General features: G+C 40.6%; 1 protein-coding gene across 2 annotated transcripts in view; it reads right to left on the minus strand.

Moving 5' to 3' along the window:
• SLC25A24 (solute carrier family 25 member 24) overlaps positions 1 to 18,028 on the minus strand; it is a 54,227-nt gene extending 36,199 nt beyond the window's left edge. The window contains exons 1-3 of one of the 2 annotated variants that reach the window (XM_036998406.2): positions 17,661 to 18,028; positions 3,117 to 3,243; positions 5 to 92 (exon numbers count right to left, since the gene is read on the minus strand). In XM_036998406.2, coding sequence (XP_036854301.1) covers positions 5 to 92; positions 3,117 to 3,243; positions 17,661 to 17,843 — 398 coding nt within the window. In that variant the 5' untranslated portion in view covers positions 17,844 to 18,028. The remainder of the gene's footprint in view (positions 1 to 4; positions 93 to 3,116; positions 3,244 to 17,660) is intronic. The other variant, XM_036998405.2, reaches the window with a different exon arrangement.
• Positions 18,029 to 19,325: the final 1,297 nt, after the last annotated feature.

Raw genomic sequence — 19,325 nt, forward strand, 5'->3', positions numbered from 1 at the left:
TTACCTTTGAAGAATCAACTCTGCCTGCTGTTCAGAAATAGTTAGACCAAGTATTTGGAGGGACTGAACAATTTCAGAAGCCTCAATTTTTCCTTTAAAAAATCAAAAAGAGCATACGTGAACTCAGACAGACCTTGGAAATCATGTTTTAAATGGGAAAGCCTTGAACTAATTAAAGCAAAATTATGAATTTACATGAGTTACTGATTTGCTTAAATAGCATACTGCAACACCAACTCAAAATTTAACAAATACATTAAACAAGTATATACACATTATTTCATTCAGAAATCATAAAGCCCTATAGGTAAATAATGACATTGCATCTAAAGAAGAGACTGAGAGCTTATGTGCCTCATTAAGTAACATTAAGCAGCAGCAGAACTGAGATTCAAATCAAGATACTCTTAGACATAAATTCAATTAAGCTAGGACCTATTAATTTTAAAAGTACATGCATTTCTACATTTTAATAAATAACTAGGCATTTATTATGCATAAAGATGCATTGCACTAAGTTAAAAAGATGTTGGAAATGACTAAATACAGTCAAAGAGTGCGGACTATTTTTTTGAGAAACCTGGGAATAAAAATAAAGAAAGCAGGAATAGTAGGACAATAGAAGAGGGAAATTATTATTAGTAGAGAAATTAGAGAAAGATTGTGGACAGAAGGAGAATCAGAAGAGAGGGAGAAGGAAAAAAGATAAGCAATAAATGTGAGCAATGCTACATTTCCCTGAAGCAACTCAAAGACTCATGTGGGTCCGAGCCTGCGTGATATAGGATGAAACAAAACAGAGTCAGAGAGAGGCTGATACCAAACCAATATTAATGGCAAAATTCTCCAGGAAAAGAAGACAAAAATTACTGCTAGTGGTGAAAGGAAAGACTTCATTTAAAAGAACTTTGAAGAAATGACAAGATTCAGGGAGAATTCTTGGGAGAAGAAAGGAACAGCGTGAGAACCCAGACAACGTAAGGATAGTTAGAGACATCTTTTGTTGGCAATGGAATTCATTTAAACCACTCCGAATATTCTCCTTCATAACTGCACTCAAAGAAATACAGTCAGTCCTCATTATCCATGGTGGTTATGTTCTGTAAGATGACTGTGAACCCTGAACTATCAGATATGGAACCATGGTTCCTATGGGAAATACAGGGTGAGGTTCCTGTGGGCCTCTGGTCACAACATTTTCCAACCAATAAATACAAAACCTTGTTTTACATGTGTTTCTGTTAAAAGACACCCTGTATTATATATATAGTGTTGATTCATTAACACTGAACTCACAGACAACAGAACTACAACTCATGCGTGAATGAAGGTTATCTAACACACGTATTTTCTTCCTAAGGCACATCACAGCTTTCCTGGATTTAGAAGCACGATGCTTGAGAGTCATTTTAAGCAGCAAAATAACCAACAAAACAGCTCAAAATGCAAAAAAACATGGCACTAAGTAGACTGCAGAAGTACACCTGTTTACAGCACGAAAACTAAAACAAGAAAGCAGAGCATCACTTTGTTCTGGCTAGGTTAGAATGTGCTCATCAAGCAAATGAAATTTATTGCTGCTCTGCTAACATCCACAAGTATTGCTTTGGTGTTGCTTTTGGGGTTAAATTTTAGCAAGTAGGCAAATTCTCAAAAACAGAATCCAGGAGTAATGAGGATAGAAGGTATATGCTTCCTTTAAGGAAGTCTAATAAGCAAAATATGAATCTATCATGAGAAATTGTTTTTAAATGTACAAACAAGACAAACTGTTTGCATCTATTACAAATGCATCATAAAATTCCACCTTTAACTATTTCCTCTGCTTCATTTAGAATCTGCTGAAATGGACAACAGATATGTGCCAATTTATGTCCCGGGCTGACCTCTCCTTGGTAGCAGATGCTGCTGGCTTAGCTGCCCCTCCCCGCCATGCTGGGAGGCATGTACTCTCTCTGCAGCTGCACTACGGGGGGTCTGGGTGGGATGAAAACATGCAGGGGAGAAGTAAAGTTAATTTAAGAACTGAATTTTACTGTGAGACTGGACTAGGAGTACACTTGAGGTCTGTAATGCAAGGCTAACGGGAAGTAATGATCCAGTATCACAAACGCAGCTCTCCTGGCTGAGTGTCACAGACTTGAACAATCATCAAATCCAGTTAAAGGATTTCGTCATTTATTTCAAGAATAAACCAAAGGCCGGCAACCTATGACCTTCCAGCCAAATAAGACATGTTGCCTGCTTTTGAAGATGAAGTTTTACTGGAACAGCCATGTCCATTCATTTACACATGTCTACAGCTGATTTTGCACTGTGACAGCAGAGATGAGCCGCTGCGACAGAGACCACACGGCCCACAAAGCTAAAATACTTGCTATCAGCCCTCTTACAAAAAAAGCTGGCCCACCCCTGGTATGAACCATATCTTCTGTCCATCTATTGGTTTGACTTGCTTCTTGAAAAACAAGTATGTGAATGGAATGCCTGACCTACTCATATGTAGGGAAGTTTGAGGCTACACTATAATTTTTTTAAATAAATTCCTTTTTCCCATCAAAGGTTACCTCTGGTGATAAGGATTTCATGACTCTTCCCTCTCTCCTACTGTGGCTGTTGCTTTTTGTTCTACATAACCAGGACTCTGACTCTGAGCTATTAATCTAAATGGAGAAACCATTTAGAGAGATCAGAAATGACATCTAATTCTTTCAAAAACATTATCACAAGTAAGATAATCTGAATGTTTTTTAACTGTTAGAGTAATATTCATGCTTATATATAAACAAAAATAAATCTCTTGCTCAGAGCGCAAGGAAACATATTATTTTTAACCCAAAGTTTTAAGTCAGATGAGCGAAATGTTCCATATTGTTAACATCTTACAAATGGCCCTACTCACACTTTTGAATTCAATAAGCAAAGCTATCTATAACTTTTCTTCACTAAAAACTGAATTCTATATAAAAATCACATGACTGAGAAAAACCAATATTAACATTAGATGAAATAATCATTATCTAAAAAAGAGACACTAAATATACATTGCTTTAGACTCTTGCAAGTATGAGAAGTGCTTCTTCATAGCTGGTGATGAAGAGAAAATAAAGACAAACCATCATTATTTTTGTCCAAACTCTTAAACGCCAATTTCATTTTTTTCTCATGGTCTTTAAGGTACTTCATAAATTCTTCAAAATCGAGCTTCCCATCTTTGTTGATATCACCAGTAGTAAAAATTTTCTACAAAAAAAGAAAAAAATAGATATTTTAATATAGGCTAAATTCTAAATTATTTATATATTCACTTCAAGCAAATTGGCTGTTTTCCTAAAAGAATGTATCTTATAAGTCCCAAGACAGAAGACAAACATTTGGTCTAGGTAGGAATTTAAATGTCTAAAATAGTAATTTTCCCCTTGATTTCCAAAATTAAACATTTTTTTCCTAAAGATGATCCTTATAAAAAGTTGTCATATCAAAACCTGTCTCTCTCTATTAATGGAATCATTGTTTTTAAGAAAGACATAAAAATGATGGCATTTGATATTACATGTAAGCCTTTGCTGATTGTCACCCAAAACATAAACCTTTTGCCTATTAGGAAACTCACACTCATCCATTCAAGGCTTATTAATTCTATTGGTTTGATCATCATGCTCTTTGGGAAAATTACACTTCGTGGTGGAATAGTATAATGATCAGACCTCCAACCTCTGGAATCAGAGAGGAAAAGGTCTGAAAACCAGGAGATACAACAAAAGCTTAGAGGGCAATTTATGGTTGCAAATGCATAATTAGAAAAGAAGAAAGTCTGGAAATCAATGATGAATCACTGAGGCTTACTTCAATCTTTTAAAAAACTAAAAGAAAAAAGTTGAAGGAAAGAAAGAATGAAAGAAAAATATAATGAAATGGTCAACAATATCAAAAGATGACTCTCTGAAATTACCAACAAAATTTATGAACCCCTGAAACTGGCAATAATCAGCATCATGAAGTAAAAATAAAAATTACATACTGTAGACATCAAAGATATTATGTAATTTTTATATAAAAATACATGAACATCAAGAAGGAGTCAAGATGGCAGTGTGAGTAGAGCAGTGGAAATCTCCTCCCAAAACCACATATATTTTTGAAAATACAACAAATACAACTATTCCTAAAAGAGAGACCAGAAGATACAGTACAAGAGCCAGGCAACATCTACACATGCGAGAACCCAGCACCTCATGAAGGGGGTAAGATGCAAGCCATGGCCAGGTGGAAACCGAGCACCCCTCGCCCAGCTCCCGGCAGGAGGAGAGGAGTCAGAGCAGGAAGGGAGAGGGAGCCCAGGACTGCTAAATATCCAGCCCTAGTCATCCACACTGGGAGTGCAGACACACAGTGTGTGGTGAGCTGGATACTAGGGAAACAGGACAGTAAAATCTGGGAGGGGGTCCCTGCAGCTAGTGTCCCTGGTACAGAAGAAAAGCGAGTGATTTTTGAAAGTCTTAAAAGGACAGGGGCATCACAGCTGGACGGAAGCATCCCAGTGCACTCAGCCCAGCAGCTGGTAATGCCAGGAAACTCTGGGCAACCTAACCCCCTGGGCGGCAGCACAGCTTGGAGGCCCCTCACAGTGATAAACAGCCTCCCACCAATCCCCCTCTGGCGCAGCCCTGCCATAGCGGAGCAGCAGCCTGAGGCTGGCCAAGCCCACAGCAGGCACGCAGAGCTCCCTCCACAGTGGCCCAGGCAAGAATCAGAGACCCCATCTGTGAGCAGCTTCCCAGCACAAGCTGCTGGGGGCCGCTGTTCTCCCAAGAGAAGAAGGCCACAAACTAGCAAGAAGGGATGTTCTCCCACATGTCACACATGCCAACTCTCCACAACTACCTCTATCACCATGAAAAGGCAGAAGAATTTGATACAGACCAGACTAACAAAGACAACCCCTCAGAAGGAGCTTGGGGAGATAGACCTAACCAATCTTCGTGAAAAAGAATTCAAAATAAAGGTCATAACCATGCTGATGGAGCTGCAGAGAAAAATGGAAGACCTAATGGACAAAGTAGGGAGGGAGACTACAGAAATAAAACAATCTCTGGAAGGAATTAAAAGCAGAATGGATGAGATGCAAGAGGCCATTAATGGAATAGAAACCAGAGAACAGGAACGCAGAGAAGCTGACGCAGAGAGAGATAAAAGGAACTCCAGGAATGAAAGAATATTAAGAGAACTGTGTGACCAATCCAAATGGAACAATATCCACATTATAGGGGTACCAGAAGAAGAAGAGAGAGAAAAGGGGATAGAAAGTGTATTTTAAGAAATAATTGCTGAAAACTTCCCCAAACTGGAGTAGGAAATACTCGCTCAGACCATGGAAGCACACAGAAATCCCAACAGAAGAGACCCAAGGAGGACAAAACAAGACACATAATAATTAAAATGGCAAAGATCAAGGACAAGGACAGAATTTTAAAGGCAGATATGGAGAGGAAAAAGGTGACCTACAAAGGAAAACCCATCAGGCTAACATCAGACTTCTCAACAGAAACCTTACAGGCCAGAAGAGAATGGCATGATATATTTAATGTAATGAAACAGAAGGGCCTTGAACCAAGAATACTGTATCCAGCACGATTATCATTTAAATATGAAGGAGGGATTAAACAATTCCCAGACAAGCAAAAGTGGAGGGAATTTGCCTCCCACAAACCACCTCTACAGGGTATTTTAGAGGGACTGCTCTAAATGGGACTCCTGAGGCTAAATAGATGTCACCAGAGAAAATAAAATCACAGGAAAGAAAACAGACCAACGAAACACTGACTAAAGGCAAAAAATAAAATCAACTACCCACAAAAGCAGTCAAAGGAAACACAAAAGAGCACAGAATAAAACACACAACATATAAAGAATGGAGGAGGAGGAATAAGAAGGGAGAGAAATAAAGAAACATCAGACAGTATTTATAATAGCTCAATAAGCAAGTTAAGTTAGACAGTAAGATAGTAAAGAAGCCAACCTTGAACCTTTGGTAACCACGAATCTAAAGCCCGCAATGGCAATAAGTACATATCTTTCAATAATCATGCTAATTGTAAAAGGACTGAATGCACCAATCAAAAGACACAAAGTAATAGAATGGATAAAAAAGCAAGACCCATCTATATTATGCTTACAAGAGACTCATCTCAAACCCAAAGACATGCACAGACTAAAAGTCAAGGGATGAAAAAAGATATTTCATGCAAACAACAGGGAGAAAAAAGCGGGTGTTGCAGTCCTAGTATCAGACAAAATAGACTTCAAAACAAAGAAAGTAATAAGAGATAAAGAAGGATATTACATAATGATAAAGGGGTCAGTCCAACAAGAGGATATAACCATTATAAATATATTTGCACCCAATACAGGAGCACCAGCATATGTGAAACAAATACAAACAGAATTAAAGGAGGAAATAAAATGCAATGCATTCATTTTAGGAGACTTCAACACACCACGCACTCCAAAGGATAGATCCACCAGACAGAAAATAAGTAAGGACACAGAGGCACTGAACAACACACTAGAACAGATGGACCTAATAGACATCTATAGAACTCTACAACCAAAGGCAACAGGATACACATTCTTCTCAAGTGCACATGGAACATTCTCCAGAATAGACCACATACTAGGCCACAAAAAGAGCCTCAGTAAATTCCAAAAGATTGAAATCCTACCAACCAACTTCTCAGACCAAAAAAGGTATTAAAACGAGAAATAAATTGTACCAAGAAAGCTAAAGGCTCACAAACACATGGAGGTTTAACAACATGCTCCTAAATAATCAATGGATCAATGACCAAATTAAAATAGAGATCAAGTAATATATGGAAACAAATGACAACAACAACACAAAGTCCCAACTTCTGTGGGATGCAGTGAAATCAGTCTTAAGAGGAAAGTATATAGCAATCCAGGCATATTCAAAGAAGGAAGAACAATCCCAAATGAATAGTCTAAAGTCAAAATTATTGAAATTGGAAAAAGAGGAACAGCTGAGGCCCAAATTCAGCAGAAGGAGGGACATAATAAAGATCAGAGAAGAAATAAATAAAATTGAGAAGAATAAAACAATAGAAAAAAACAATGAAATCAAGAGCTGGTTCTTTGAGAAAATAGACAAAATAGATAAGCCTCTTGCCAGACTTATTAAGAGAAAAAGGGAATCAACACACATCAACAGAATCAGAAACGAGAAATGAAAAGTCACGACGGACCCCAAAGAAATACAAAGAATTATTAGAGAATACTATGAAAACCTATATGCTAACAAGCTGAAAAACCGAGAAGAAATGGACAACTTCCTAGAAAAATATAACCTTCCAAGACTGACCAAGGAAGAACACAAAATCTAAACAAACCAATTACCAGCAAAGAAATTGAAGCAGTAATAAAAAAAACTACCCAAGAACAAAACCCCCAGGCCAGACAGATTTACCTCGGAATTTTATCAGACATACAGAGAAAACGTAATACCCATTCTCCTTAAAGTTTTCCAAAAAATAGAAGAGGAGGGAATACTCCCAAACTCATTCTACGAAGCCAACATCACCCTTATACCAAAACCAGGCAAAGACCCCACCAGAAAAGAAAATTACAGACCAATATCCCTGATGAACGTAGATGCAAAAATACTCAACAAAATATTAGCAAACCAAATTCAAAAATACATCAAAAGGATCATACACCATGACCAAGTGGGATTCATCCCAGGGATGCAAGGATGGTACAACATTTGAAAATCCATCAACATCATCCACCACATAAATAAAAAGAAGGACAAAAACCATATGATCAGCTGCTCCCTCTCTCTCTCTCTCCCCCTGCCCCCGCCCCCGGGGGCAGCCACTTTCTCCTTCAGATAATAAAATCTCTTGCGTGGGCCCGTGTCTACTGAGTCATCCTGGGTAAGTAGGGTCACAGCGAGATACCCTTTCATTGATGCCGTGACTTCGGATGAGGTTCTCCTATTGACTTTGCTCTTCCTCCGGGATCCTGAGCTGCTTTGGGAACCCTCACTGCCCAATCCTCCTCCAGGGGCTCACCGTCCATTTCCCCAGTCGCTCGTCTTCTTGCCCTATACCGGCCTTCAATTTGCTTATATTACAGGATTACCAACCCCTCTCCAAAGAGTATGATCCTTATTGAACCTGGAAAATGCCATCGACACTGCAGACCAAGAGCTCATCCGAAGACTGCCCCTCTTCAATACAAAAATGAACTTCATCACCCCTAATCAGCAGGAAGCAGTTACTGAAGACTAACCTTCACCCCTTCCCAAATCCTCTACCACTTATAAAACAGAAAAGGGAGGAATATAAGAAAATAGTAATTTATCCTCCATTTAACCCATAGTCCCAAGCACATAAACCCGTGAGAATTATGCCTGGGCTTGCCTGGGCTTACCCCGCCTTATCTCTAAGCATACCGACCCTCCCCCAAGGCAACAGGCCCAGCAGATCCACCACAATAAAAGACACAATGCTCTGTACCACGCTGCTGCTCCTCCCCCCATCCTCTCTCTACCCCATACCCTCTTGGGGCAGCCACTTTCTCTTTCAGATAATAAAATCTCTTGCATGGGAAAAAAAAAAAACCACATGATAATCTCTATAGATGCTGAAAAAGCATTCAACAAAATTCAACATCCACTCATGATAAGAACTCTTAACAAAATGGATATAGAGGGCAAGTACCTCAACATAATAAAGGCCATATATGATAAACCCACAGCCAATATCATACTGAACAGAGAGAAGCTGAAAGCTTTTCCTCTGAGATCAGGAACAAGACAGGGATGCCCACTCTCCCCACTGTTATTCAACATAGTACTGGAGGTCCTAGCCACAGCAATCAGATAAAACAAAGAAATACAAGGAATCCAGACTGGTAAAGAAGAAGTTAAACTGTCACTATTTGCAGATGACATGATATTGTACATAAAAAACCCTAAAGACTCCACTCCAAAACCACTAGAACTAATATCGGAATTCAGCAAAGTTGCAGGATACAAAATTAACACACAGAAATCTGTGGCTTTCCTATACACTAACAATGAACTAATACAAAGAGAAATCAGGAAAACAATTCCATTCACAATAGCATCAAAAAGAATAAAATACCTAGGAATAAACCTAACCAAGGAAGTGAGAGACCTATACCCTGAAAACCATAAGACACTCTTAAGAGAAATTAAAGAGGACACTAACAAATGGAAACTCATCCCATGCTCTTGGCTAGGAAGAATTAATATCGTCAAAATGGCCATTCTGCCCAGAGCAATATACAGATTGGATGCAATCCCTATCAAATTACCAACAGCATTCTTCAATGAACTGGAACAAATAGTTCAAAAATTCATATGGAAACACCAAGACCCTGAATAGCCAAAGCAATCCTAAGAAGGAAGAATAAAGTAGGAGGGATCTCACTCCTCAACTTCAAGCTCTACTACAAAGCCACAGTAATCAAGACAATTTGGTACTGGCACAAGAACAGAGCCACAGACCAGTGGAACAGAACAGAAACTCCAGACATTAACCCAAACATATATGGTCAATTAATATAAGATAAAGGAGCCATGGACATACAGTGGGGAAATGACAGTCTCTTCAACAGATGGTGCTGGCAAAACTGGACAGCTACATGTAAGACAATGAAATTGGATCACTGTCTAAACCCACACACAAAAGTAGATTCAAAATGGATCAAAGACCTGAATGTAAGTCATGAAACCATAAAACTCTTAGAAAAAAACACAGGCAAAAATCTCTTGGACATAAACATGAGCAACTTTTTCATGAACATCTCTCGCCAGGCAAGGGAAACAAAAGCAAAAATGAACAAGTGGGACTATATCAAGCTGAAAAGCTTCTGTACAGCAAAGGACACCATCAATAGAACAAAAAGGTATCCTACAGTATGGGAGAATATATTCATAAATGACAGATCCGATAAAGGGTTGACATCCAAAATATATAAAGAGCTCACTCACCTCAACAAACAAAAAGCAAATAATCCAATTAAAAAATGGGCAGAGGAGCTGAACAGACAGTTCTCCAAAGAAGAAATTCAGATGGCCAACAGACACATGAAAAGATGCTCCACATTGCTAGTCATCAGAGAAATGCAAATTAAAACCACAATGAGATATCACCTCACACCAGTAAGGACCACCACCATCCAAAAGACAAACAACAACAAATGTTGGCAAGGTTATGGTGAAAGGGGAACCCTCCTACACTGCTGGTGGGAATGTAAATTAGTTCAATCATTGTGGAAAGCAGTATGGAGATTCCTCAAAATCTCAAAATAGAAGTGCCATTTGACCCAGGAATTCCACTCCTAGGAATTTACCATAAGAATGCAGCAGCCCAATTTGAAAAAGACAGATGCTCCCCTATGTTTATCGCAGGACTATTTACAATGGCCAAGAAATGGAAGCAACCTAAGTGTCCATTGGTAGATGAATGGATAAAGACGTGGTACATATACACAATGGAATATTATTCAGCCATAAGAAAAAAACAAATCTTACCATTTGCAACAACATGGATGGAGCTGGAGGGTATTGTGCTCAGTGAAATAAGCCATGTGGAGAAAGACAAGTACTAAATGATTTCACTCATATGTGGAGTATAAGAACAAAGAAAAACTGAAGGAACAAAACAGCGCAGAATCACAGAACCCAAGAATGGACTAACAGTTACCAAAGGGAAAGGGACTGGGGAGGAGGGGTGGGAAGGAAGGGAAAAGGGTGGGAAAAAAGAAAGGGAGCATTACGATTAGCATGTATAATGTGGGGTGGAGTATGGGGAGGGCTGTGCAACACAGAGAAGACAAGTAGTGATTCTACAGCATCTTACTATGCTGATGGACTGTGACTCTGTGGGGGGGACTTGGTTAAGGGTGGAGCCTAGAAAACATAATGTTCTTCATGTAATTGTAGATTAATGATAAGAACAACAAAAAAAATCATAGCAGACACCCAAGCAGGGCACAAGAGTCCATAAGACCTGGTAGAAAAGACAGAAGCCATGGCCAGGGTAATAAGGAAAACAGAGACAGCATTTTATATAACTGATAGAAAGGAGCAAAACATAGATTGATAGTCTTAAAGTGAAAAGTCACCTATTTTTGTTGAATAGTTCTTTCCACTTTTTGATATTATGCTGTTAATTATTTCCTTTTAATTATTCCCCCCCACCACCCATACACCCCCACCCCCCCACAGACCTCCTATAGGGAAAAATGTTGTGTATTTTAGAACCCAGTCGAGGAATCTTCTCTGAACTGTGAATATCCTCAATTCACTGAACTGTGTCTGGCACTTGAATTAATTTAATTGAACGAATTTAATATTTGTGATAGCTATTGGGTAGCTCTTACCATTTCTAGTTCACATTTGAGGTTTCCAGGCATTAACTACCTTACTCAGTTAATGTAGTAGAGACTATGGTCTGCATTTCAGAGTGAGGCTGCAAACTTTCTCAACAGATCCTTTTGCTGTTTTCATAGGTCCTGTCAAATACAGACATCTCAGTGGTTTCTATGTGACCTTTGACCTCAGAATGGTCAGAAGTAGTTAAAAACAGCAACCTTACAGAATGTTACCTTGTGAAGGCTTATTCATTTCTAAAAGTCTCTACTGGAATGTTGATAATGGAAATCATTCAGATTGGAGTAGGGGAAAATTATAAATGTGAGCTAAGGCCTTACATAATGGGTAATAATTTATCAGGCAGAAAAGGGGGAGTGAGAGCAATGCCAAGCACAGAAAAGAAAATAAAGGGATAAATGTAAATGGCTGTGGCCTGATCAAGGATATAGAATGTTAGAGATTTGGGAAGGAGATTAAAAGGTAGACTGCCACCAAAATGGAAAGGGTATTTTATAGCTCACTAAGGAATTCTTCCACTTTTTTTTCATTCTTTCTGAAATAAAGAGCCTCAAAGAAGGGATAACACCAATTTGAACATGTAAGTCAGGAGAAAACACAAAAGATACAGATGTTATGTATTTTAGAACATTTTGATACAACTGTAATTGGAATTCATTGTTTTTCTTATATGATAATCTTCCTGCTATCATGCCTTAATGTGCCTCTGTGACTTCTGTATCACATTTACTTTAGTATTAAAGTTTCTAGCAACTAAAATGTTAATGAAATAAAATCCAGCTAGTTCTTAATTTTGTCTCAAAACTTGCTTTGAAGTCTTTCCTCTTCCCAGGTTAAGTCTGGATAGTTAGGATTAGCTATCATATTCCTTATACCTATTTTCTACATTCTAGTTTTATATTCCATATCCTTTCCATCTAAAGAAACTTAAACAGAATTTGCTATTTTCTAAATGCTGTATTCATTACAAAAGCTTGGAAACATGTAAGGACATCAAATCAGAAATTTTAAGGGATTCACATCAAGTTGAGTCTATGTCTTGGATGCAAGCTATTACCTTGAAAACTTATCTTGCAGTGTCACTTTGCAGTTCTTATTTCGAAGAGTACCTAAACCACGGGCATGGTACTCAGGTAGATAACCTCCCCAGTCCTTGACATTATGTAAACCCTTGGCCTATGTCTGGGAAGTTGTCCCCTATAAAGACTTGCCATGTAATTATACCACCAAGTATTTGGCCACTGATTCTCAGGCTCACCTCGATGCCTTTTCTTCCTCCATACATCTCCCACACAGTGACCAGAGTGATCTTCCTAAAACGCAAGTCTGCCTGTGTCCTCCCTTACTTAAAACCTCTCAAGGGACCCCATTTCTCACATAATAAAAATTCAAACCACTCAGCAGGCCTACAATGTCTTTCATGGTCTGGCCCTTATCTGCCCTTCATATGACACTATTCCTCAAGAAAACCAACCCGTCATTAGGTGGAAAGTCAGTTATACTGGGGCTCCCTGTCCTGGAAGGGACACTGGCTCCTCTCACAGGTAAAGATACCTCTTACAGGTAAGGATTCTCCTTCCCACCACATGTGCTCAGATATCACCACTGTCTGAGAGTTTATGGAATGCCTGATCTACGGGCATGGAATCACCCCATAACAGCACCTGCCTAGGGTATCTGCTTCACAGTAAAGGAGGTGTGGGAACAGGCCCATGGCCAGGGACCCACTGGACATATCACAGCCGCACCATCTGGAAGCAGTCAATCTCACAGGATGTGGGAGCAGCTTACAGAAAGCGCAGGTCATGTGCTGCACAGAAGATACTTGGCAAGGACGGTTGCCCCCTTCAGGGTGCATTATATGCACTACATCAGGGACCTCTGTATGGCTCTGTGCCCCCAGCAGAAAGAATACATGAGTCTAAGACCCAAGAGGTGTTAGCAGGAGAGGTCTCACTTGCTATCATTCTCCATGACTCACCGGGAGATCCTCTGCTTCCTGACCCCACATCTCTGGGCTCTGCAAGGTTAGTTTCTGGTCCCCAAATAGGATATACTCTTGCCAGGGAACATAGCAAGAGTCCTATAGTGCTATGAGCTACAACTGCCACCTGGACATTTGGAAATCCTTGTGTCCAGGGAGCAAGAAGCAAGAAAAGAAGTCACCATCTCAGCAGGTGTAAACTGACCCTGATCAGCAGGAGGCAGGGCTGCTGGTACACAGTGGAGACAGAGAGGAATGCGTATGGCACCCAGGTGACTACGTCAAGGCTGCCTGGCACTCCCTTGCCCCATTTTAACCATGAATGGGCCCACGCAACACTGGCTTGGGATGCCCAGTCCCTTCAGGAAGGCAGGCCTGGTCACACCATCAGGCAAGTCACAAAGATCTACAGGAATTGCAGCTGCATGTGAGAATTTAAAATAGCCAGTTAAGAAAGGAAATACTGAGCACCAGTTGTGACCAGCTGAAGTGGTGGGGCCTGTGGTTGTCCCACTGAACCCCCGGAGGAACAGAGGCTGAGAACAAGGGAGCAGTCCCCAAGCCTGTGCAGAGGGGCAGGCCTGGGTGGCACAGGCAGCGGTCCGCGGTAGCCAGGTCAGCTGGCCCTTCCAGAGAGCCTGCTGTGTGAGCAGAGCTGATGGCAGCCTGCCTGCCACACCGTTGGAGCTCTGGGCTGGCTGCAGCGCTTCCCCAAGCCCCCGCCCTGGGCTGTCCAGCCAGCAACCAGCCGTGGCAGGGTACTAGCATGGACGGCCCCCATAGGACCCACTACCAGGTGATGGCTCCTCAGTGACTCCGTTAGCCGAGGTGAGACACTAAGCAGTAGGCTTGGGAACTGCTCACTCACAGCCCAGCTGGCAAAGAACCACGAGTGGAATATGGGACAAGGATAGTGCCTTGCATAAGACAGATGCCCAAATGCTGAAGATTTCCAGGTGGTGACCTGGGAAAATGGCCTGTCTGAGGGGAACACCCTGGCTAATGCAGCGATTCAGGCATCTGAAAAATATCAGGGAACTATGCATAAGGGCAGGCAAGAAAGCACAATGACAAAAGGGGTGGTTCACTGGAAAGATCCAGGAGTGCTGGACTTGGATACACCAGTAGTGTAGGCCCCCATATGGTCTATTTTTAAAATATAAAAGGGAAAAACTGACAGAATTATAAAGAAAAGTTGGCACATTCCAATAATGGAGATTCTGACACAGCTCCTTCAGTACGATTATAGTAACAGTAGTAGATAATTCAAAGGCTAATAGCTAGTTGATGGCTTCTCAGGTACCAGGTATTATTCTACCTATTTTACATATATTTAATTCAATTATTCTTTACAATAATCCTTTCAGATAGGTACTAGGGTGATTTCTGTTACAGGTGAAGAAACTGAGGCTAGAGAGATTAAGAAAATTGCCCAAAGTTAACTGGTAAGTAGCAGAACCAAGATTTAAACCCAGGCTGTTTGACTAGGTTTTTCTTATTCTCTTACAAGCTATCTGCATGTAAAAAGATGCTTATCTGGGGAAAATATGATAATAGAAAGAGTAGTGGTGGGGGAGTGAACAGGCAGAACACAGAAGATTTTTAGGGCAGTGAAAATATTCTGTACCATATGATAATGATGGATATATGTCATTATACATTTGTCCAAACCCAGAGTATATTCATCACCAAGAGTGAACTCCAAGGTAAACTATGGACTATGGACTTTGGAGTAAAATGATTGGTCAGTGTTGGTTCATCCTTGGTAAAAAAAAAAATACCATTCTGATGAGTGATTTTGACAATGGGGAAGGGTATGCATGTAATGCATAGCTTCAGGGGATATATGGGAAATCTCTGAGGCTTCCTCTCAATTTTGGTGTAAACCTAAAACTGCTCTAAAAATAAAGTCTTTAAAAATAAGGTAAACATCTTTATAAATAAATATTTATAGATATTTAATATAAACAATTTTATTTAATAATATAGAAAAATAACAAATATAAATAATATAAATGTATTTGTTATCGCTATATTGATATTTTATATAAATATTTTTATATATTTAAATAAGATAAGCATGTTTATCTTATTTTATCCAGCATTTTTAGGTGTCTTGCCACAGGAGGATTTTTGGTTATCTTGTCCTAAATATGCTAGAAATACAGGCACTAGCAACTGCTTTACAGTTAGGTTTTATCTTTTTTTTCCTTTAATTAATGAGCCACTTCAATCAAATGAGCCACTACCTTGTTTATGGTATTTCAAATCACAGCCTTAAATCTTTTTTATTACTGTGCTTCGATAATTAAGACATGATCCTTTTCCTCAAGAGCCTTGGTCTTAGCACAGTCAGTAAATAAAAATGATACCTTTTGAAAATTGTAACAGTAGTGATATATGAGATAAGGGACCTACACATAGTAGAGCATGATCAACTCGTCTATAGAGGGTGGTCCAGAAAGGCTTGCCCCAGTAGAGGTGATATTTATCACACACACCCCAAAAAAACCTTTTTTCCCCCAATCATAACTAACACATAAAATTTAATAAAGAATTACAAAGAAAAAAAGATAATTTAACTTTGACCATCCAGAGGTAACCATGATTAACCTTTTGTTGAAGCATGTACCTACCAGTCAAAAAAGAGTGCTAGGAATAGTTAATATCTGGCATGAGCACAGGGAGTAATATTATGTGTATTTATGTATGTTTGTGTAAAATATATTTTATTTATATGTATAAAATACATACCTATAATGATAGATATATGCCATCCTGTTCTGTGTGTTTGATACAGAGTTTTATACACCTTACTGTATAATTTGTTCTTATATAAATTTCAGAAAACTGGGGATATTTTTTTATTTCCAATTTTGAGTCTTCTTTTTCTTAATCAATCTTGCCAGAGGTTTGTCTATTTTATTCATATTTTCAAAGAACCAACCAAAAAAGCATATACTTGGAAATATAAAGAAAGCACTTAAAAAGATGAAATCATGTTTGAAATTAGAAAATACAAACTAAATAACAACAAAAATACAAGCTTGTGGGATGCAGCTGAATAAGTGATTAAAGAGATACTATAGCTCAAATTTAAGGAATCAAGCATTCAACTCAAGAAATTAGAAAAAAGCAAACAAGTAAACCCCAAGAAAATAAAAAGAAAGAGATAGAAAGAGGAGAAAATAAGGAACAGAGACAATCAGCAAGATGTACCAAAGGTTGATTCTTTCAAAGTATAAATAAAATAGACAAACCTTTGTTAAGATTGAAGGGGGAAAAATAGATTGAAATCAGTAATGAAATAGAAAACATTACTACAGGTGCAATCAGAACTTTTTAAAAATCTTAAATGAATATTATGAGCCTTAGACAAAGTGAGCAGTTTCCTAAAAATTGTAACTTACTAGTTCTAACCCATCTTAACTAATAAACCAGAGAGGCCTGTAACTACCAAGGACACTGAATGAATAGCTTAAAATATAACTATAGAACAGTTGTTGCCTCTTATAGGTAATCACTTTCCCTCTTGGGATACAGAATGCCCAAGTGTCCTCTCATGTTTCAGTGGGGCTGGAAAGGTTCCAAATATTTCCGCCCTGGAAGGAGTGGCCCTAAGGGGGCCAAACTTCAGGGACACAGTTAAAATGACCTGGAGAAGTTGAAATTGCTCAGCTAAGGGCCAACCCTTTACATCAATATGTGTACTTAGGGCATTAAGAATGTCTCAAACAATGGAATGTCGCCTCACCTCCTCAACAGGAAATTGGGGGAAACACGATTGGTTTTCAAACAGTTCTGAAGCAGGGAACAAAACTAGCTGGACTAACAAAGCAGCCTTTAAGAGATACAAACTGTGAGCCTTTTTTATACCACTAAGAATGAAAGCTGAAAAAACTTGATTAACTGTAAAAGCTAAGGGTTACTTAAAAACATTGATTACATTTTTACAAAGGCTCAGAAAGGCAGGTAAAGGACCCAGCATGTATTCAGAAAAAGTATCGTGATACAGGGTTTTTCATTGTTACAGTGGGTTAGAGTGTTCACTGCACTAACTTTATTTGGAAAAATACCAGTAGCCTTTCAGATTCTGAAAGATCCGTTATGGGGTTAAGATCCCATTCCCGAGCTTCTGAACCTATGCGCGGGCTGGAGCCACGGTTCCGCCTTCTTGCTGGCAGAGTGCCCGCTGCCCTCCTAGCCCTCGGGCCGCGCCCAGCAGTGACCCACCTCCTCGGCGTCCTGGCCCAGGTGAATGCCCAGGTTCTTGAGGCCCTCCTGCAGCTCGCCGATGTCCACAACGCCGTCCCCGTTGCGGTCCAGCGTCTGAAAGAGGGTCTCGTAGCGCGTCCTCGGCTCCGCGTCCTGGCAGGCCGCCGCAGGCAGCACGAAGCCCCGCAGCCAGCACAGCATGGTCCCGGAGGCAGGGGCGGCCCAGCCCAGCGAAGTTACCGGGGGCCGAGGGGTCGCTACGGCCGCCGACCTGGCTGTGGGGGGCGCGGCGTGCAGGCGCCTGAGCCGAGACCCCAGCCGAAGCGCAGTGAGTGGCGCCTGTCGAGGCTGCTCGGGGAGGAGCTCGCCTCGCGCCAGCCTCTCAGGGCGGAGCGGAGAGGCGGGTCTGGCAGGAAGTGAAAGGGCTGCGGAATGGGTCTCGGGGAGGCTGTAGGCCTTAGGAAGTGGGTTCTGCCCCGTCCGCGGTCGGGCGGTCAGGGGCGCGGGTGTGAGGAGCCAGCCCCCAGAGGTTGTGGGTTCCAGCGTTAGCTGGAGCGGGCTTGGGGGCAGTTTGAAGGCTGGGTTTCTAAACTTCAATCCCTTCCATTCCGGCTGGGGCCCTGGCCAACTGCCACAGGTGGTTCTCCCCGCATGGCAATTGGACCCTGTCGGATAGCACAACTCCCTGACTTTTTTCATGACTCCACACACATCCTTGGGCCTGTGTTCCATTTACAAAAATGATAGAGTTGGGGGATTGCACACCTGGGATAGGAATTCTGCTTAAATCTTAAATTATAAAAACAATAAACACCTAAAACGAATACAATGTTATATATCAGTTACTCTCAGTAAAACAGCAGGGGGTGGGGTGGGGAGGACTTAAGGGGCTTTTGCAGAAAAGATCAACATCTGGGTGGGCAGCAGTAAAGAGAGGAACTCCTTTGCTCTACATCTTAGTATGACCTGCTCCTGATCAATCAGGGGGAATCTGCCCACAGCCCTGTGAAAAAAACCTCAGGCCCCTCCCTCTCAAGATGGGCGTGGTTACCAGACTTGGTTTATTGCCCAGGTAAGACAGAACTTATTAACTGCATAACACAAGATAAGGGAAGGAACAAGGACTTAGAAAAATCATCCTTCGGCTCTGTAAACTTGGAGATGTGGCATAGCTCCTGAGTAGTCTCTCACCAGTAAAATGAGAGTATGAGTATCTGCCTCGTAATAACAAGACTGTACATTTTATGTGAAGTCTTAAAACTCTCAAGTGCCAATCAAATGAGAGGTCATTAACTGTAATAATTCTGTCCATCCACAGCTGCTTAATGGAAACTGTCATTGTATTCCTATTATGTGCAGGAGATACACCTCTGTACTTGTAAGGCTCTCCCCACGCTTTCTAAATCACTAAACAAAAGACTGGCTTTTCCAAAAAAAATCCAGGAACTCAGATCTTCAATTTACCACCCCTCGTATCATTTTATATTGTGGATAAAATCAGAGTTCCTGTGGCCAGGATTATCACCTGGCTGTGGTTGACTAGCTCACTGCACACCTGTGGGCACTACATGGCTGCTGACTAAAAAGAGCTCCGCCCAGTGCTCTGGGCACAACTCGGTGGCAGGGCTGCAAGGCTGCAGGAGAGCAGAGCAGAGGCTGGAGTGGCGGCAGCGCCGAGGATAG

The sequence above is a fragment of the Manis javanica genome, chromosome 4 (assembly GCF_040802235.1).
Source record: "Manis javanica isolate MJ-LG chromosome 4, MJ_LKY, whole genome shotgun sequence".
Taxonomy (NCBI): domain Eukaryota; kingdom Metazoa; phylum Chordata; class Mammalia; order Pholidota; family Manidae; genus Manis; species Manis javanica.